Source organism: Pteronotus mesoamericanus, unplaced genomic scaffold (assembly GCF_021234165.1).
Source record: "Pteronotus mesoamericanus isolate MK-2021 breed Mesoamerican mustached bat unplaced genomic scaffold, CSHL_Meso_final contig_25, whole genome shotgun sequence".
Taxonomy (NCBI): Eukaryota; Metazoa; Chordata; class Mammalia; order Chiroptera; family Mormoopidae; genus Pteronotus; species Pteronotus mesoamericanus.
The window spans coordinates 23,550,493-23,569,743 of NW_026555105.1; the positions used below are offsets into that span (position 1 = coordinate 23,550,493).

Here is a 19,251-nt window from a genome sequence, read left to right on the forward strand (position 1 = left end):
GGTGTAGCAGAGGGGGCCTGGGTTCCAGGAAGAAGGGAGAAAGCTTTCAGCTGCGCTTGGGGCTGGGAATTGACCAGAAGAGGGTGCTGCTGTTTCCCTATCAAACCTCCCAAACAGAACTGCAGTCCGTAAGACCTCTCTCTGGCCTGGGCAGGAAGGCCCCTTCCCATCCAAACTGTCTTGGCAACTACTCCCAGGCATAAAATGCCATCACCTATAGAGAGCTCTTTGGGGGCTCGGTACTCTAATACCACACAGTGCCCTTGCTTCCTGAAAGAATGAGCTTAGCCAGAAATGTCCCTGGGCCTAGCTTCAAAGGACTGGGTGTTCTCAGGGCCCTAGAGAACAAAAATCCACTGGCCTCTGGTATCCACTGAAAGTTTTATTTCTTTAAGGTTTTACCCCAACCAGTTGTTTAAAAACCAAGTAATACACACCTGGGGGTAGGGGCTGGGAAATGCACCTCCCTCCAATTCACCATGGACAGCAGTGGGAAAGTGGGAGGGGGCAAGAGAGGTGGCTTAAATGAGACAGCAGCAGCAGCAGCAGTAATGGGGTGATGACGTCACAGAGCCAGTTCCCTCCTCTCTCAGGCTCTGGCTGGAGCTCCTATGGCTTGCAGTGGGGGGGTGGGTAAAACCCACCCCAGGTCCTCCCCTCCCCTGCCCCTCCTCAGATAGCCTCCTTGGGGGCTCAACCCATTTCTTCCCGCAGGAGACTGAGGCACATGGAGAGGAAGAAGTGGGAAGAGGAGGATGCAGGAGAGGCAGGAAGGTGATAAAAATGAAGACAGGGGTGAAGCGTGGGCAGGGCCCCAGCTTGGAGGCCCCTGGACACACCACCCCCACGCCCACCCTGGGGAGGGATGAGGAAGCCACACAACCATGCAGCATTCGGGGATGTGAGGTGGAGATTAAGGCTGAGGGGCCCCGAGGTGGGCCGGGGCATGGGCCTCAGTCGAAGCCGTGCCAGTCGCTGTGCTCCGAGTCGTATTCTAGCTCAGCACCCACACACTTGACACCATCCAGCAGCATGGGTGTGCCATGGTGCCGGTCTGCAAGGCAGACTGCAAGTCAGTATGCCAGGCTGGACCCCTGGCTCCACCCACTCCAAGGAGACCCCTCCCCCTTCTCTCTGGGCTCTACTCGGGGTTGAGGAGAAAGATACCCACCAAGGAAGTAGGGAACGCCAGCCAGGGGAAGGCCCCTTTTTCGGACTGGAGGAAGGCAGAATCCCCTTTTGGAGAAACTGGGGCTTCCCTCCCCTCGCCGGGCGCACGCCCTGCACTCTCACCCATGACGCGTGCCTGCACCACCACTCGCACACAGGTGCCCGTGCCACCTTCACAGGCGAGCAGCATCTCCTCCTTGAGGACGCCTTCCTTGTGCGCCGTGTACTCACACTTGATGCTGTAACCTGTCCGGGCAACCAGCATCTCCATGGCCTCCTGCCCCTGCCCCCCAGCACTCACTGGCCCCCTATCACTACCGAGACTGGCCACCTCCTGCAAAGGAGCAAGGATGGTCCAGGACCCATGTCCCCAAGGCAGGGGCACAGGTCTCAGAAATCTTCCATTCTTCAATGAGTGCTACATGCCTTGGGCCCGTGGGCCACATTAAGGCTCCAAGGATCAAATTTAGGCTTCCAGGAGGAGGGCCTGCTGATTCCCTGAAGTGGCAGGAAGGGAGAGGGAGTGATGAGAAACGGGGGTAGGCAGGCCAGGACTTGAGCAGATCAGGTGGCAAGAGGCAAAGGCCTGAAGGGGTTTGCTCAATCCACTTAAGGGCAAAGTCATGAGGAGGTGGGGGGACATGTAACTGAAGCTGGGACTTCAGCACACAGTGAAACTGATACCCCAGCCTATGGAAGGGACAGGGGTTGAAGCTAGCGAGGTTAAGGAGGAGCAGCCCCCAGCCCAAAGCCCAGGTGAGTGCTAGGAGGGAGCCAAGCAGAGTTCCTGAGGCTCCGGCAGGTTTTTCTTGAGGGATTTGAGGAGGGAAGGCTGGAGGTCCAGAGCCAGTTCCTCAGTGGCTCCCATCATCCCACTGAGTAAACTAACCGGCAGTGGGCAGACACTGGCCCATAGTGTAGACCCACAGACTTCTGTCCAGGGAGTGAGGCCTGGGGCATGGGACCTGACAAGTTGCCACACTGCAAGCCTGTACAGAGGCATCATGTCCCCGACTGCTGAGTTGTCTGTCCACTCTAGATGGGGGGAAAGGAGCACCCCAGGTTCTTGTTCCCACTCACGCCCAGGCCCTGCTGGAGGGGGGCAAGCCTCCAGCACCCTGAGCAGAGGACGCACCTTCTGGGACAGGCATGACGCTGAGGAGCTTGAGGTGCAGGCTGGGGACAGGTGCCTCTCGGACGTCCTTGCTCAGCCTTTGCACCGAGGGCAAAGTGAAGGTAATCTCATACCTGTGCAGGATCTTCAGGAAGCCAACCTGCAGCAGGAAGGGTGGAGGAAGGAAGCACCTTCACTTACAACTTCCCCCAGGGCCCACCCAGGTCGTGCCATCTACAATCCCGTGGGCCTCTGCACCTGTTTCCTTGGGGTTCCTGGGGGACCTCTCTCTCCCCACCACTCCAGCTGGTCCATGCCCCCAGCCTGGCCCGCACATTCCTTGGCATCTGTCTCATGGGCCCCACAGCTCCTCGGTGGCCCATTTAATAGATAAGAGAATGGAAGCCAGGAAATGACTAGCTGGAGGCCTCTTGGCCAGTCTTGCCATGAGTGGCACACAGCAAGGTACCTGCCACTGCCGAGAAGCGGCCTCCACCTGCCCAGAGTCAAAAGTCCTGGGCCAGGGGCTCTGGTTCTCTAGTCATGTGGAGACATGGGGCAACACAGACTGCGCAGGATGAAGGATGGGACAGAATTAGAAACAATGACACTAGACCAGCCATGTCAGTCCAAAGCTGGCCCGCAGGCCTGGCACCAGTCCTTGAACCAGGCTCCTGCCTGCTGGATGCCTGCCTGCCCACTCGAAGGTTCACTGTGTTCAACAGCCCCGACTCAGGGTCCAGGCAATTTCTGTTGTTCATATAGTGCCTGGCAACCAGTGCCCTCTGGCAGAGCTGCCATCCTTGGAAACTCCAGTCATGTGAAGGGTCACAAGCCGGGGTGGCTGTTGAACAGGTAGGCCGCCTGGAGTGCCAGTCCAGGAGGCACAGGCGTGCACGCTGTACCCACAGCTCACATGCGCACAGACTCTCCTGCTCATGATTTCACGGGCCGCACGGCCCTGTCCCCAGGAGCCTGTTGGGATTGGCTGCATGGAACATTTAGTCTTTCAATGGGGTCAGGCTGATGTCACTGCATGATAAAGCTCAGTCCCTGTGGCTCCCACACTCTGTAGGTGGAGGGCATCCTTTTCAAGAACTTTCAGGTTGAACCTGCCAGTGGTGACCCTGTGATGCAGCTGCACCACTTGCAGAATTTTCCAGTGGAAATACTCAGGGATGTGCAAAAAATACTCATCACTGCCCTATTTACAACAGTGAAAAATAGAAACAGCAGTAACACCAGGAACAGGGAACCAGCTAAATCAACGATGACACATATAATGGAATACCAAGCAGTTGTAAAGTCTTGTAGGAAATTATTTACTGACAGAGGCAGGAGATGGCTCATAACAGAAGCGTAAGCAAAAAAAACAGTGTTACACTGTGATACCAACTTTTTGTTTTTGGAAACAAAGCTATAAGAAAGGCTAACATGACACACGTCACAATATTAACCATCGTTATTCTGTATTCTATAATTGTGGGTGCTTTTAAGTTTCTTTAGAGTTTTCTCTATTAGACATGAATGAATTTTGCAATGCGGAGTGGGGGAGAGGAAGCTATTTTTTTAAGTTTTGTTTCATTCTATTTACTCCCTTGGGGAAGTTGTCAGCTGTAGAAGAGAGAGCAAGGATTGGGCAGAAATGGGTATGAATCTGGGCCCCTCCTCAGGGTGATCTCAGTGAACAAGATGCCCCCCACCCCAGCACTCCCGCTCAACACTGGAGCCCTGGGTTACTGTCCAATCTAAGGACCCCACTCCCCGTTTCCCCCAATCCATCCCGTCCAGAGAATTTCTCTTGTCCCTCCAAGTGGATGTGGGATCCGACAGTGTCCCAGCAGTTGGAGAAGCCACACTGGAGGGTGTGTGAAGTTCGGCCAATAGGAGAGGGTGTGCTCCACTGAGCAGAAAATATGGGATTGAAAATCAGCCAGAAGTTTGGCAAAGACGGTAAATAAAGTCACACCTTGTTATCTGTGTAATTACCTGCGTATTACACATACATTCTCCCATTTTATTCTCATACCAACTCTATGGGATGTGAATTGTCTTCACTTCAAAGAATAGGAAGTGGAGGTGGCCTGCCCAAGGTCACAGAGCCAGACCAGCAGGCCTGGACCTGAACCCAGGCCTGTGACATCACAGCCTTGACACCCGCCTTCCATTGCTATTGTTGGGGTGATGCTGATGATAACAACAGCTCCTCCGCTCTCCTCACCTCACTCGGGGTGACGTTCTAAATGTGTTCATCTTTTTGCAATCTCACCACTTCCCACTTTACAGATGGGGAAACCAAGGCCCAGGGAAGGATAAAGATATGCCTATGGAGTCAGCTTAGAGGATATGGAACAGACGGGCCCAGGAAGCCAGGCAGGGCTCAGGCAGAGATACAGGGAATAAGGCTGATGATGGGGGGAGGTGCGCACATACCTTGACCAGAAAGCTGCTGTCACTCTCCTGGGTGACCATGACCACCGAGTCATGCAGCTTCTCGTCAAAGTGGACGTGGCTCTGGGAGCCTTCTGCATCATGGCCTGCCGCGAAGCGGATACTCCGGACTCTGGGCTTGGTGCCTAGGAAGAGAGTAGGAGAGGGCTCCAGGGACTGCAGGCTCCTTCTGCCCCCATGAAACGACTCCCCCTTGTTGCTCCCCCTCCCCTCGCAATTGCCCTTGACATCACCCAGTGCCCACTGGCTGGACTCCTTTCAGGGCAAGGCTACATCCCACTAGACACTGGGGATCACAAGGCTTGAGGCCCAGTCCTCCCACAAAAAAATACCCTAAATACGGGTGTCAGGGAGAGTCAGGAATTGGCTATCATGACCTCTCCCTCACAGGAAATGAGGCTGACACCAGAGACAAGAAGAGACAGTCTTCCGGACTCTCACCAGGCGAAGCAAGCCTCCGCTCAGGCCTCAGGAGCCCTGTCCAGGCCTCCCCTCCACAGGCCCAAGTTCCCCATCTCTGGGGCCTTTTCTTCTATGTCTGTCTGTGCCCAAGGTCCCGCCTGTCCCTCCTGATGACCCCAACCTGGTAAGGGTGAGGGGCAAGGACAGGAACTGGCTCTATGGGACCTGTCTGGGTGTGGGAAAAACAAAGCGGGGCAAAGCCCACCCTGAGCCCACTCACATACAAGAGGCTGCAGTTGCCCCTCGCTCATCACTGATCACTGGCCGGAAAGATGGAAGCACCCAGGGGAGCCTCTAGGACCGTTGCCAGAGACACCTTTCTCTGCTTAACCCCTTACAAGGCCCTCAGCTGTCCCCAGAGGGATCCGTTCCTCCAAAGCCAGGAGACAGGGCGTTGAGGCAGGCAGAGTTCCAAGAGCTGGGCTGAGGGCCTGCCCCTGGGGGAGTCTGTCTTACAAGAGCATGACTCCAATCCTTCCCAGTCCCCAAGAGCCCTGCTCAGAGTCCTTCCAGAGTGACGGCCCAGGCCAGCCGTGGCCTGGGATCTTGGACATCCAGTGGACGTCCAGAGAGGCCAGCCTGGCACTTCCACATTCCCTGCTGCGACCCCCAGACCTAACCGTCAAATCTCACCAGGCCTCCCCTGCCTAAAACCCTTCATGAGCCCTCCTGGACTCTGAATGAACCAAAATTCCTTTCTATGGCTCTACCCACATCGCCAGTCTCAGTGCTCACCCAAGCCCCTCATGGCCTCCAGCCCCTGTAAGTGGAACAGGGAGGCTGGAATACAGGGACAAGGGGGCACACCTCCAAAGACCTGCGCACCAAGGAACCAGCAGGGGTCACCGCATTCCCTGCCTGGGCTGGGGTGTGCCCCAGGGCCTGGCACAAACACTGGTGCAATTACTGATGTAATTTGTACTCACATTCAGACGCACAAACACACACAGCCAACGGAGGCCCCACAGGCAGCGACACCCCTCCTACAAAGCCCACCAAAAGACCCTGCAAACCCCACCAGGCCAGAAAGGCACTTACCCTTGTTGGCTGCAGCCATGGATGCCCTCCCTGGCAAGGAGTGAGACACGCAGCTCCTACTGGACCCCGCCACTCAAGCTCAGCAGCCTCCCATGCTCTAAGGACACCAGCAGGAGCCTGAAGGGTGGGGAGCGGGGAAGGCATGGGTCAGGGCCACCCATGGCCTGAGAGCAGAGATCTCCTTTTAGAAAGGACCCAAAACCCTGCGGCTCTTAGCAGCCCAAGGGGTGCCTGCGCCCTCTAGCACAGCCCACGCGCCTCTACCCACACCCACATTCGCCAGGAGCCCTCACCCCTGCCTGACACCCTGTTGACTCAGGGCCCAGCTGGTAGGCGCTGAGCTGCAGCCTCTGGGCGCCAGAGTGCCAGCACAGGACTCATGTGCCCAGGCCACCTGAGGCTGATGGGAAGGACAGTCTGGAAAGGAGGAGACTTCTTTGGCATTTTCCAGGAGCCAGGTCTAGAGCTGGTGACCCCAAAGGCTGTACCCTCCTGCAGCCAGAGTCCACATCATGCAGGTCGTACAGCTGGGACAGGTCAGAGGCAACAGTATGCTTGGAGGGAAGCGAAAATGAGGGCCCACGGAAGGTAACCTGCCCTGGGGGCTCTCCCTACGGGTGACCAGTCAGGGCCATCGACAGAACAGACGCCTGTGGAGGGGCTGCGCCTCAGCTCAGCTGCCCTGAAGCAGGTAGCCTCAAGGCAGGGGCAGCTGGGAGGCGCCCCAGGAAACCTGTGTGAGCGGTCTGGCCCCCTTGGGCTGAGCTCGGGCCATCTCAGCATCAGAAAGAATAATGAGTGCAATTGACTGAAACAGATGGAACACAAAAAACTGGGCCATTCACAGAGATTAGGGAAAAAAGAAGAGAGAAAGCAAAACAAACAAACCCAAACCTTCATTTGTCACCACCGACAGTAGCAATGCCCTAACTCTTTACTCTGAAAACTAGCAGTAACAAGAAATATTTCAACCTGTCTCTTGGCCTTTTCTGTAATGAAATTGCCCTGGTGGTTAAAAGAAAGCTCTTTACAGAAGAATTCTCGCTATTAAATAACAAAGGAATGACCAAAAGCCAGTAATTCTACAACCCCCAATTCATGCTGGAGGAAATGAGTCAGTGGATGCTAAACCAGGAGGGAAAAGGTTGACAGAAGTGCTCACAGATGCCCACGTGGCACCAACAGATAACCTAGGGTTCTTAAGGGGAATGACACATCTCCGTAATGGAGAGATGTGACGTGAGCCACTCACGCACCAGTCAATTGCCCCCCAACTCACAGTGGAATCCAACACATTGATACTCCTGATGGGAGGTCAGCAGCAAAGCACAGCACCTGCCCAAAATGTCTAACAGGGATCTAATCAAGCCCCTAGCACCAACTTCTGCCTTAGTGAAAACACAGAGGTTAATGAAACAAATTAAATGACTCCACACCCTCGCCAGTGAGGCTGTCAGTTGCCGCTCTGTCCGGGAAACCAGAAGGTTGCAGGTCTGATTCCGTCAGGGCACATGCCTCGCTTGCAGGTTCGGTCCTGGTCAGGACATGTAGGAGAGGCAACTGACTGATGTTTCTCTCTCCTTTCTCTCTCTCTCTCTCTCTCTCTCCTCTCTCTTTCTCTCTCTCGATGTTTCTCTAATTTAAATGTTTCTCCGACCCCCTTCCCCTCTCTCTGAAATCAATAAACATGTCCTCAGGTGAGGATAAAAGAATAAATAAATAAAAAATAAATGACTCCACGAGAAAGCAATGAGACAAATCCAGAAGACAGGATAGTCTATAGGAAACTGATTTGTCTTTTTCCCCCCAAAGTAGAAGAAGAAAAATAAAGGGAGGGACGTTTGGATAGAGGATGGGCAGAAAACAAACTCTGGGGCCGCTGCCTGATTTTTGTAAAGTTTTATTGGAACACAACCATGCTTGTTTGTTTACATGTTGTCTAAAACTGCTTTTGCACTAAAGCAAAACTACTTTGAGTAGTTGCCACAGAGACCACATGGCCTGCAAAGTCTAAAATATTTACTATCTGGCCCTTCACAGAAAAAGTTTGCCAACCACTGTTCTAGATTAACACACAGAGACCAAGAAGCAGGGTACTCTATGGCACAAAATGACCTGTTTTTTTCCACTACACCAGCGGCAAGAAGAAAAATAAATGGGAGAGGGGGTTTCTAACAACCTGTAAAAAATGCACTTGAGGGATAATTAGGATATGTGAATGGGACTGGATCTTAGATGACAGATTGAAGAAATAAGAGCTGATCTTGTGTGGTGAGATAATGAAATTGTATTCTGAAGAGAAGTATGTCCTGTTTTTCAAAGATACACACTGAAGTATTTAGAGATGAGTGACCCATGAATGACCTCAGCTAATCCAGGGAATGAGGAAGAGAAACCATGGGTTGGCAGCCCCATAGTCAGGGGCTGGGCCTGGGGAGGACATGACCTGGAGGTCTCTCAGGTGTTGAGCTGCCTGGGAGCCAGCCTCACCACGCTCCCTACTTCCCAGTTGGAGAAGCCCACCCAGGCCCAAGCCCTCCCTCATGGGCCGGGTGATCGGCTTGGGTGCCCGGAACTCCTGATAGAAGGAGGTTCCTGGCCTGGGTCTCAGGAATGCAGGAGCCACCAGGGCAGGTACAGCTTCAGGCCAGCACACCCCCCCACCCCCTTGGAGGCTGGCTGCCAGGCCCCACCCAGCCCAGGGTGCTGGGAAGGGAACTATGCGCCCACTCGTGTCTGTCCAAGGCTGCTCTGGGGTCAGGCCCAGAAGGACAGCCCCTCAGCCTTGTGTTACTCAGCCTGTCCCCAGGGATCTTGGCCCTCAGAGGGAAGCCTGCCCACCCCCCACCCCTCAGAGGCCCTCTGAAGCTATGGACACACAGCATGTGAGAAAATGATCATTCGCAAGGGTACCAGACCATCTTCCTTACCTTTCGAAGAGGCTGTTCCAGCTACACCTCTACAGCCACGAGGGAATGACTGCCCAGTGCTTACAAGATCCCTGCATCTGCCAGGACACTGAAATTCTTCACCAGTGGCCGGTGAGCAAAGGCTCCTGGGGACTCTTCACAAAACACTCTGACCCAGTACTTGCAGGGCCCCTCCCTGTTTCCCTGCCTGTTGCCTGCCTGGAACAATCTTGTCCCCTTGGCCTGGATCTCAGTCCCAGAGTACCTTTCTTAGATAGCACACCACCACCCACTCCTGCCCATCCCAGCATAGGGATCCTGAAAAAAAATCTTTAAAAGGATCCCCTTTCTCACTTCTGGGATCATTTGATATCTATGTTCCCCATCTTACAAGGGCAGTGACTGTTTTTGCCAAACTCTGTGTTCCAGCACCCAGCCCAGCACCTGACAGGGAAAATCTTGTGTTCATATGTGTTGAATGAATGACCAAAGTAAGGGGAGCCCAAGTCTGGGCATGGACTGGGCCCTCAAGGCAGCTACGGGAGTGGCTCTTACCAAATGCTCTCAGGAAGAGGAAGGCGCCATCCCACTCTCTTAGCCAACCTCTGCCCTAGAGGGAACACCCCTCCCCCATCTCAGAGCGTAGCCTCCCCCTAAGCATTCTTCTGGCATTGCCCCCATCAACTGGGTACTTGCCTGTTCCATCCTGGACATGGAAAGCCCAGAGGGTAGGACCTACGTCTCACGCACTGACCAGAGCTCAGGCTGGAGCAAGCAGAGGGGGAGGCAAGTGACTTTAGCGGCCCAGGGGAGGCTAGAAAAAGGAAGCATCCTTTCTCACAGCAGAGTCCCGCTGCCGCCACTCTCCCCTGGAAGCCAGACTCTCATCTACACAGTTCTTCATTAGAAGCAGGAGGAGGGGGAGTTGAGCTCTCTCCTCCTGCAGCTGTGTCCAAGGGGAACCTCCAAGCCCTTTCCTGCGCCAGCCAGGACCTAAGTGTGACCCAAGCCTCACAGCCTCCCAGAGCCCAGCAGTCCTGGTTCCCATGAGCAAGTTACTTTCCATCTCTGTGCCTCAGTTTCCTCATCTGTGACACAGGAAAAAGCAGTGGCCTCTTCCTCAGAGGGTTTGGCACAGCTGGTATCTGAAGCTCTGACAACGCTCCCCACTCCACCCCCATCTTTGCAAAAGCAAACCCCCAAAGGCCTGGTTTCTGAAGCAACGGGCAATTTCAGGGCAGCACTGGCGAGAGGCACTTCAGGCAATACTGGAACAGCCAGGAATGGCCCACCCCCATCCCCCTGGGACTTCAGCCTTCTCAGAATACAGCTCACGGGTTGAGGGGCCTCCCTCCCCTTTCCCACCTCTTCCTGCCTTCTCCCTTCCTCACTCCCAGGCCAGACATGTCCCTAGGGATTGACAGAACAGACTGCAGGGAGCCTGCTGTCCCCCACACCAGAGGGATTCACAAGACAGATGTGAAGAATGTACACCCTGGGAAATGCCCCCACCCCAGCAAAAAAAAATAAAAGTAAAAAATAAAAAAAATGCCACTCCCCTCTTATAGGGGCTGTCAACAGGTCAGGGACGATACCATGGACAAGTCACAGGATGGGGAGGGCTGGAAAGCTAGAACAAGGGCCTTGAGGGCTTCTTTGGCTCTCAGTTACTCTCAGGGAAATTGGGGAAAACTTTTCTCTAGGGGACAGAGTGCTGCCAGCTCAGGTCCCTCTCAGCTTTAGAGGATGGCTGCTTCAAGGTTACCCTACCCAGGGTAGGACTTAGCCAGGCCCAGCAGAGCCTCTGGCATGAAGAGGAGGCCCACAGACATGACAAGTGAGCGCACAGATAGACAGTTACACAGAAACCCAGAGTTCTCGGCCCCCTGGACTCCCTGTAGGATGCTAGCTGGTACTTCGTGCTGTCCCACACTGGGGCCCAAGGTTCCAGACTGGAAGGAGGGCCAAAGACAGAGGCATGTGGCAGGTGGAGCTCCAGAATGCACTACCTTCTTGCCCTTCCTCCACTCCATAGCTGCAACCCCAAACCACCTCTCTGCCCCAGAGGCAGCCCCCAAGTCTCAGACATCACAGGACAGGGTGAGCCACAGCTTGTCCTCTGCTTTGTAGCTTGGGACAAGTCACCAAACTCTTGGGGCCTCATTTGTCATTCATTCCCCAATCCCCATTCTCAACCTATTCAGGGACTTTCTAAGCCAGGAACTCCACAACCTCTCACCCTCCCCTCATTCGGCTCAGATCTGGCTTAAGCACTTAGTCCATCAGAAGCACTGTCCCGCCTCTCATTAAAGCTCAATTTTGTAAAAAGAGTGCACACTGAGGCCACACTGATCTGCTAACTCCAGAACCCAACAAAAGACTGAACACACAGTGGGGGGACCACATACCTAAACCAATGCCTGGAAAGGCAAGACTGAAAGTCAGGTGTGGGTATGGCAATTTTACATCAACTCAGTCTGGATGTGACTCCATATCCTCCTCCCTCCAGCAGGCCAAAGGTGCAAGGACAGGTGCGAGTATTCTCTCTCTCTCACAAATGTGTGGAGCAGCGGTGAATTGGGAAAAGGACCCCCACCATGCCAAACCCTCGTGTCTCCCCAAGAAGTGCTACACCTCCTCTGCGCAGTATCCCCTCTTCACATGACCCCTCTCCAAACCCTCAGCTAGAAGGTGCTTAAATTACCACTAGCCTCCAGACTACCTGCCCTGTCCTGGTGGTCCCAACAAGTAAAGGCCAGGCAGGATTTAGGGCTGTCAACCGCCTCTGACTTTCTTCAGTTCCCTGGGCAAAGAGAGGCCCTACTCCCACTTCTTCAGGCCAAGATTCAAGATGAAAAGCAACCCAATCCCTCCTTTCTCAGTCCAGCAGGGCCCCTGCTCACTAACGGGAACACTGGTCCAGAACCTAAATTGAATCCCTCCTGCAGCGTGACAACAGGGAGGTGCCGGCCAAGTCCCCAGATGCACTAGGGTCAAGGGTGTAGGACCCTGTATCCTCTCCTGCCTCCATCCCCGTGGGTGTGGCGCCCCCAGCCCCGTCCCATTCTCATCCTCTCCGAGGTTAGCTGAGGCTAGAAGACGCCCCTCATCATACCCCTCCCGGGCTGCAAGGTGGCCGCTCAGTTCCTCAAAGATAATACTGTGCCCTCCCCACCCTGCCCTCTGTTGACGCAGTCTCCGGAGCCCGCACTCCGCGACATCACTACCCTCCTCCCTGAGGGTGCCGAGGCATTCGAGGCTCTGAGAGGCTCCCCGTCCAAGGTCACAGAGAGGCGGTGGCAATAGCTGTGGGGGGATGCTGATGGCGCTGACCCCATTACGCCCCCACCCTCACAGTGTCACACATGCCCCGCACAGCGCCCCGCGGAAAATACCCCAGTTACACCAGTTGACGATCACTCTCATCCCCAGGGCCGGACATCTCCCCAGCTCAGAAGCCAGGCAGCCCTCCAAGGCCCAGCCCTGACAGTGGAGCGGCTCCCCCACCCCTCCTCAGCCCAACGCCCCAGCCGGATGGGGTCTCATGCACTGACTGCTTAGAACCAAGGCTCCTCCGGGAAAGGATCTCCAAGAGCAGGGAGGAACCGGGAGGTGGCGGAAGGATGAGCAGTCTCACCGTGGAGGACGCAACCCGGAGCCGAGCCCTGACGACCGCTGCAGGGGCGGTGGCGGTCGCGGCGGCTGCGGGGGGCTCAACGCGGAGCACGAGGAGAGATCCCAGCGCTGCCTCCCGCCTTACGGGCACGCCCCCGCCCCCGCCCATTGGTTGACCGAGGGGGTGGGGCGAGGATGCTTTGGACCAATCAGCGAGCGTCATAGAACCGCCAACGGGCTTTGCGCCACTGCGTCATGTGCCGGGGGCCCTGCGGCTGCGCAGTGCGAGCCCTCACTTACCCAGGCCGGGGGAGTTGTCGGATGTACGCAGCAAGGCCGCCAGATGTATCCTGGGGCCAGCATCCGGCTGAAGGGAAAGAGGAAAAGAGGGTCGCCCCAAGTAGACCCCGGCCGCGTCCCACCTTCAGAAGTGGAATTTGCACCTCCCGCCTCCGCCTCAACTTGGAAGGGGTCTCCCCTAGACTCTGACCCCTCGAGCGGTCGTAAGGCGGGGCTCAGGGCAAGGTGGGGCGCACGAAAATAGCTTCCAAGCCCGTGTGCGCAATTGATTCGCGTCTCGCTAGGTCCTGTCCAGGAACCGCTCTGTTATCCCCGGGTTTCGGCCTCTACGCCTTACAGCCCATCCCTCTGCCTTGGAGAAAGCGCTCCGGCGCGGACCTGAGACGCGTCCGGGGAACCCTGCTTGCTGAGATAAGCATCAAAACAAAGAAGGCACGCAGGGTGGGGGTTGGGAAAACCTCTGCAGGCGTCCGTGGGGACCGCAGCCTCCGTGCCGGGTCTCCATGGAGGCGGTCGTCATGGCAGCAGGATGCGCCTAGCTCAGCGCCGGAGGGTGGGAAGTGGGCGCCTGTGGGGAGCGCGGAGGGTGAGAGGCGTTGCCCTCGGGACTTAGGCGGTTCTAGCCGCAGCTTTGCCTGCGAATCCTTGAACACCCCCTCACACACACGCCCCCTTCTGCTGTCCGGAACAGTCCCTGAAGTGCCCACAGTGAGCTCTCCAAAGCATGCAGCTCCTTCCTTCGTACGTAACTAGGGTAGAGATGGCCTGAGCGCCTGAGGGCCAGCTACCTTTCAGAAGATTTCTGCTTTTGGGGAGCTCCCAAGGATCCTACCCTCCCTCCGCTGGATCCCACACTGTTGACAAACTAATCTTCCTGAACTATTGTTTCCATCGAGTCTTCCCCTGCTACAAAGCGCTCCTTGCTCTGCGTCTCTTTCCGGAAGAACCTCACAAACTTTTTAGCAGTATTTTGGTTGATTCGTGCGCGCTCTGGCGTTTGAGATACTGTTCTCTAGCACTGCCTGAGAGATTCCCGAATTCTGATCCCAACCCACCGGCTCCTGCCAGGTGCTTTCTCACCGCCCAACTCCACCTTTCCCTGCGTTCTACTCGTTCCCCCACCAATTGTATTCTGTCTATTCTACAAGGTCTAAAGTTGGCAGACAGTGGGCCCAAAGCAGGCTGCAGTTGTATTTTGTTTAGTCCACATGGGCTTTTCAAAATAATTTATTTGAGAGACGGGCGGGGGAAGCATCAATTTCTTGTTCCACTTATTTATGCATTCATTGGCTGATTCTTGTATGTGCCCTGACCAGGGATCAAACTTGCAACCTTGGCATATCCGGATGATGCTCTAACCAAACTGAGCTACACCGCCAGAACTATCACATGGGCCTTTAACAATTATAATTCTTTTCCTCCTTTTCCTCTTTTGAAGTATCAAAAAATCAAAGGAGATGCACCTGAAGGCTGGTGCATCAGTTTGCCTTGGTCCCCACCAATCCCCATTTTCTCACATTAATTTTACCTTCTGGGTGTGTGCAGACATTTGATTTCATGCTACCTTACCACCTGGAATGCCCTTCCTCCTCTTAAGGGAAAAATTCATCTGCCTTTTTTATGGCTTTCTATCCAACTTCTCAAAACCATCCCTGGCTCGTTCAAACCCACAGACTAACTGCTAACTGTGGGCTTCCTCCCTTATCTGTGATTTTGCTTTTCATGGTTTCAGTTACCTGCCATCAACCGTGGTCCCAAAATACTAACTGGAAAATTCCAAAAATAAACTCATAAGTTTTAAATTGTGCACCATTCTGAGTGGCACAGAAAGTCTTGGCTGTTCTGCTTCATCCTTTCCATTATATGAATTCACACTATATATTCTACCCACCCATTAGTCATATAGTAACCATCTCTGCTATGAGATTGGTTATCAGAGAGACCACATTCACATAACTTTTATTATAGTATATTATAATAGTTTATTTTATTACTAGTTATTGTTGTTCACCTGTTACTATGACTAATAAATAAACTTTATCATAGCTATGTATGTGTAGGAAAAAACATTATGTATAGGGTTCAGTACTATCCAAAGTTTCAGACATCCACTGGGGATCTTAGAACATAACCCCTGTGGGAAAGTGAGGACTACTGTAAATTGGATTGTATATTCTAGTACATCTAGTACATACGGATGCATTTCTCTCGAGTATATAGTGAGGAATGGAACTGCTGGAACGTAGCTGTGGTGGCTTTATAATATGCGAAGTTAGGGTGAACTACATTTCCCAGAATTCTCTTCAACGTATGTTTCCAATTAGGGTGGTCCGCAACGGACCTGTTGCATAAGATGTGGAGGGTAGAAGAAAAGCAGTAGCCACAATGGTTTTTACATTTGCAAGGTCTAGGCAGGAGCTTTGTAGCCCATGCACTCTATTGCGGCTCTGCTGGCTCACCTCATTGACATAGAGTAGCACACAGGCCTGCAACGGCTCCTCCTTGCCCTGGGTCCTCCTTCAGCTTCTCTGACTTCTGGACCAGATAGGAAAGAGCATGAGTTTCTCCAGTATGACACCCACATCACCAAGTTTGGAGGCAGTGGGAACTGGCCTGAGTTCCAGTTTGTCCTCTAGGGTTCCAGCTTGTGCTCATGGATTCCAACTCATTTTTCCTGTTCCCCACCTTATATCCATTTTCCCTTCCCAACTGCCTGACCTGTGAACTTTAAGTTCCAGCATCAGATGCAAAACAACAGCTTTACAGGAGCCTACTCAACAGCTACTCAGTCAAATCCCTATAACAAGTCCTTTCTGGTTCTCATATCGAACTGATACAATAAGCATAGGCAAATGTTTAATTTTATATGAAACCACCAGTTTTCTGAAATCGTACTCACAATTCCATCAACAGACTATGAGTTCCAATTGTTTCACATCCTCATCAATATAAAAATTAGAAATTAGACCTGACTGGTGTGACTCAGTGGGTTGGGCGTCACCCCACGAACCAGTAGTTCACAAGTTAGATTCCTGGTCAGGGTACATGTGTGGATTGTAGGCCAGGTCCCCAGTTGGGGGTGTGCAAGATGCAACCGATCAATGTTCTCACACTGATGTTTCCCTGTCTTTGTCCCTCTCCCTTTCTCTGAAATAAAATATTTTTAAAAATTTTTAAACATTAAAATTAACAATTCATTTTGTAAAAACACAACTCCACAAACCAAAGCAGAGCTATGGGCTACCAATCTTCAGCCTCTGCCCTCAACCATGCCCTTATGGAGGACAATTTCACAATGCCTATCAAGATTACAAATGCATGTATTCTTTGACCTAATGTGGATTAAAAAGGACCACATACTAAACCTGACAAGCTTAGAGGAGACCTGCATGGCAGCCTTACTCAGACACCTAAAGTAGCCACACAGGATGGTCTGAAATGAGAACTTTCTAACTAAAAGCAGGTCATGGAGGGCAGTCATGTCCTAGGCCAGCATCTTCCCTGGTGAAAATGCAATCTTTATCTTAATTGAGCCTTCATATTGTCTTTCTGCATCTAAGTTAATGTACTTTTGGAATGTCAAAGTAACTTCCCTTTTTCCAGACCCCTCCAGGCACAACCACCACCCCAGAGAGGAGACCACATACCCCCTCATTGTTATTGCTGTCATGTTAATTGTGACTGTTAACTATCCTGTACCTATCTGTATAAAAGAAGTATGTATCTACTATTTTACTTTTTGTCCAGTCCCAGAGGTTTTACATCTGCCGACCCCCACCCCTCCACTCCACCCCCCCAATCCCCCACTCTGACCACCTGCACCCCACTTTGCTTCCTCTGGCCTCCCTAATATATCCCCAATGGATTTCATGATTGTAATATATAAAATAAGGTGCAGAACTGCCATTTTCCAGAGTATTTTTTCAACCCATTGCTCAGCAATTGTCCTCAGTTTGGCTCAAGTAAACAAAAATTCTCTACAGGTTTGGACATTTCTTACATTGACACTATCAACCCCAGTTCTGGAATTTATCATGTAGATATACTTGCACACGATACTAAATTATGAATGTAGGAGTTTATTCACTGTTATATTATTAATAATAAAAGATTAAAAACAAATCAACCATGACTAGTGTGGCTCAGTCAGTTGGGCACCATCTCACAAAGCAAAAAGTTGCTGGTTTGGCTCCTGGTCAGGGCACATGCCTGGGTTGCAGGTTCCATCCCTGGTTGGGTCGCACACAAGAGGCAACCAATCAATGTCTCTCTTTGACATTGATGTTTCCCTTTCTCCCCCTCCCGTCCCATCTCTAAAAATAAATCTTTTTTAAAAATCAGATGTCCATAAATAGAGGATTAAATTTGGTGCAGGCAACAGAATTTTATTTGATACAGACAATAGAGCTTTAAAAGCAGAAGAAATTTTCAATCAATGTACTATATGGAAAAATCTTGCATTAGTCAAGATTTTCCAGAGAACAGAACTAATGGAGGCAGAGATAGAGGAATTACCACATGCAATCACGGAGGCTGGCAATTTGCAAGATCTGTAGGGTGAGTCAGCAAGCTGGAGGCCCAGGAGAGTTGATGGTTAAGTTCCAGTCCAAAGGCCGGCAGGCCCAACACCCAGGAAGAATCCATGTTTCAGTTAGAGTCCAAAGGCAGGAAAAAAAAAAAAGCCGATGTCCCAGTTTAAAGGCTGTCAGGCAGGAGGAATTTTCTCTTACTCAGGGAAGAGACAGCTTTTTTATTCTATTCAGGCCTTCAACTGATTGGAAGAGGCCCACTCACATCAGGAAAAACTGCTTTCAGCCTACCCACTTAAACGTTAATCACATCCAAAAACACCCTCATGGCAACACCTAGAATAATCTTTGACCAAATATCTTGGCACTCTGTGGCCCAGTCAAGTTGGCATGTAACATTGACCATCGCATACCTACAAGGGAGCTTGTTGAATGGAAAATCAAGATACAGAACAGGTAGTTTCCCCTTTATGTTAAAAAATAGTGGGGTGAAGATAATAAATGTGTATATTTGCTTGTATGCACATAAAGACGCTCTGGAAGAATATGCAAAAACGAAAGAAAAAGGTTCCTGTTGAAGGTGTGGGGGGACCAAGGGGAGTTTTTACTGTTTCTGTTTTTTTAATGATGTGTTTTCTCTATTCGAAATATTACGTAACAAAACAATTTAAATATCTTTTTATATGCCTTCTCCCCTTCTAGGACTGTGAAAATGGGGAGACAGAAACCGTGTTTTATACTTATCATTTTGTTCCTGGTATTTGGTACATAGTAGACACTTAGTAAACATTTGAGGAATGAATGAACCAACAGAAATCCGATTTAGTGTGGTTCTGAAAGGGGAGAGGGAGTGAGGACCAGAGTGGGAGAAATATGGCAGTGACTGTCAGAAGGGAAGTTTGGAGAACAAGAGAGATGTTTAAAGAGAGTTACAGACTTAAAATGTGTGATATAATCCACCTTCATATTTATCCCCAAGTAACATTCAATAGAATTCTCTGTTGCTTTTGTGGTTTGATATGTAGGGTGTTGAGATATACCTGTGGGTTGAGACATAGTCAGGCATATCTAGATAGTAGGAGTAGGGTAGGGGGACTCCAGGAGGAGGAACCTCCAGGAGCTGGCCCAGCCTCTGATAGGGAAGAGGTCAGCAGACTCTTAAGGGGGGACCCCAATCACCAAGCCTGCATTCTGGGCCCACTGTGCTACTGTCAGACAGAACCATGCCCTATCCCACATCCTGATCCCCAGGCCCCTCCATACACCATTCCTACCAGCTCCACACACAGGGGTATACAGGTATGGTCCATAGATGAGAAGTTCAGAGAACAACTCTGGAGACCCAGTACAGACTATGGAGAGAGAACAGTGCTAGAGTTGGGGGTCAATATATGTGCAGGGCTGTGTTTAATCTGGGGAAGGCAGAGGGCCTGGCTGAAGCCAGTGTTAACCTAAGACCAGGCTGAGTGCAAGGGAGAGGCACAGACCAAAGTCAGGAGTAGTCATCAATTTTTATTTTATTATTTTAGGAACATGGGCAAACAGAATTGAATTCCACATAAACCTTGGTTCATGACACTCTCTCCCTACTTTTCCATGAACAGTCCGCTTATGAACACCTTTAAACCCATCACCTGCCCCAAGAACTAAAAACATTATAAAT

General features: G+C 52.0%; 1 protein-coding gene across 3 annotated transcripts; it reads right to left on the reverse strand.

Moving 5' to 3' along the window:
• Positions 1–379: 379 nt before the first annotated feature.
• ADISSP (adipose secreted signaling protein) lies at positions 380–13,168 on the reverse strand. 3 transcript variants are annotated; one of them, XM_054573492.1, is made up of 6 exons: positions 13,060–13,168; positions 6,236–6,352; positions 4,718–4,860; positions 2,306–2,444; positions 1,294–1,416; positions 380–1,054 (listed from the first exon to the last, which is right to left on the reverse strand). In XM_054573492.1, exons 2-6 carry the CDS (start codon positions 6,252–6,254, stop codon positions 954–956), a joined length of 525 nt encoding a protein of 174 aa, XP_054429467.1. In that variant the 5' UTR covers positions 6,255–6,352; positions 13,060–13,168; the 3' UTR covers positions 380–953. The 3 variants fall into 3 exon arrangements, with proteins under 3 accessions (XP_054429467.1, XP_054429465.1, XP_054429466.1); XM_054573490.1 differs by lacking the exon at positions 13,060–13,168 and adding an exon at positions 12,782–12,914; XM_054573491.1 differs by lacking the exon at positions 13,060–13,168 and adding an exon at positions 9,166–9,255.
• Between the last annotated feature and the right edge of the window lie 6,083 nt (positions 13,169–19,251).

Excerpts from the sequence above, each read along its gene's own strand:
- ADISSP (XM_054573492.1), bottom strand. Across the intron at positions 1,417-2,305 it reads CGTCATGCCTGTCCCAGAAG|GTTACAGCATCAAGTGTGAG; the intron begins GTGCGTCCTCTG and ends TTGCCCGGACAG. Across the intron at positions 1,055-1,293 it reads GGTGCAGGCACGCGTCATGG|ACCGGCACCATGGCACACCC; the intron begins GTGAGAGTGCAG and ends TCTGCCTTGCAG.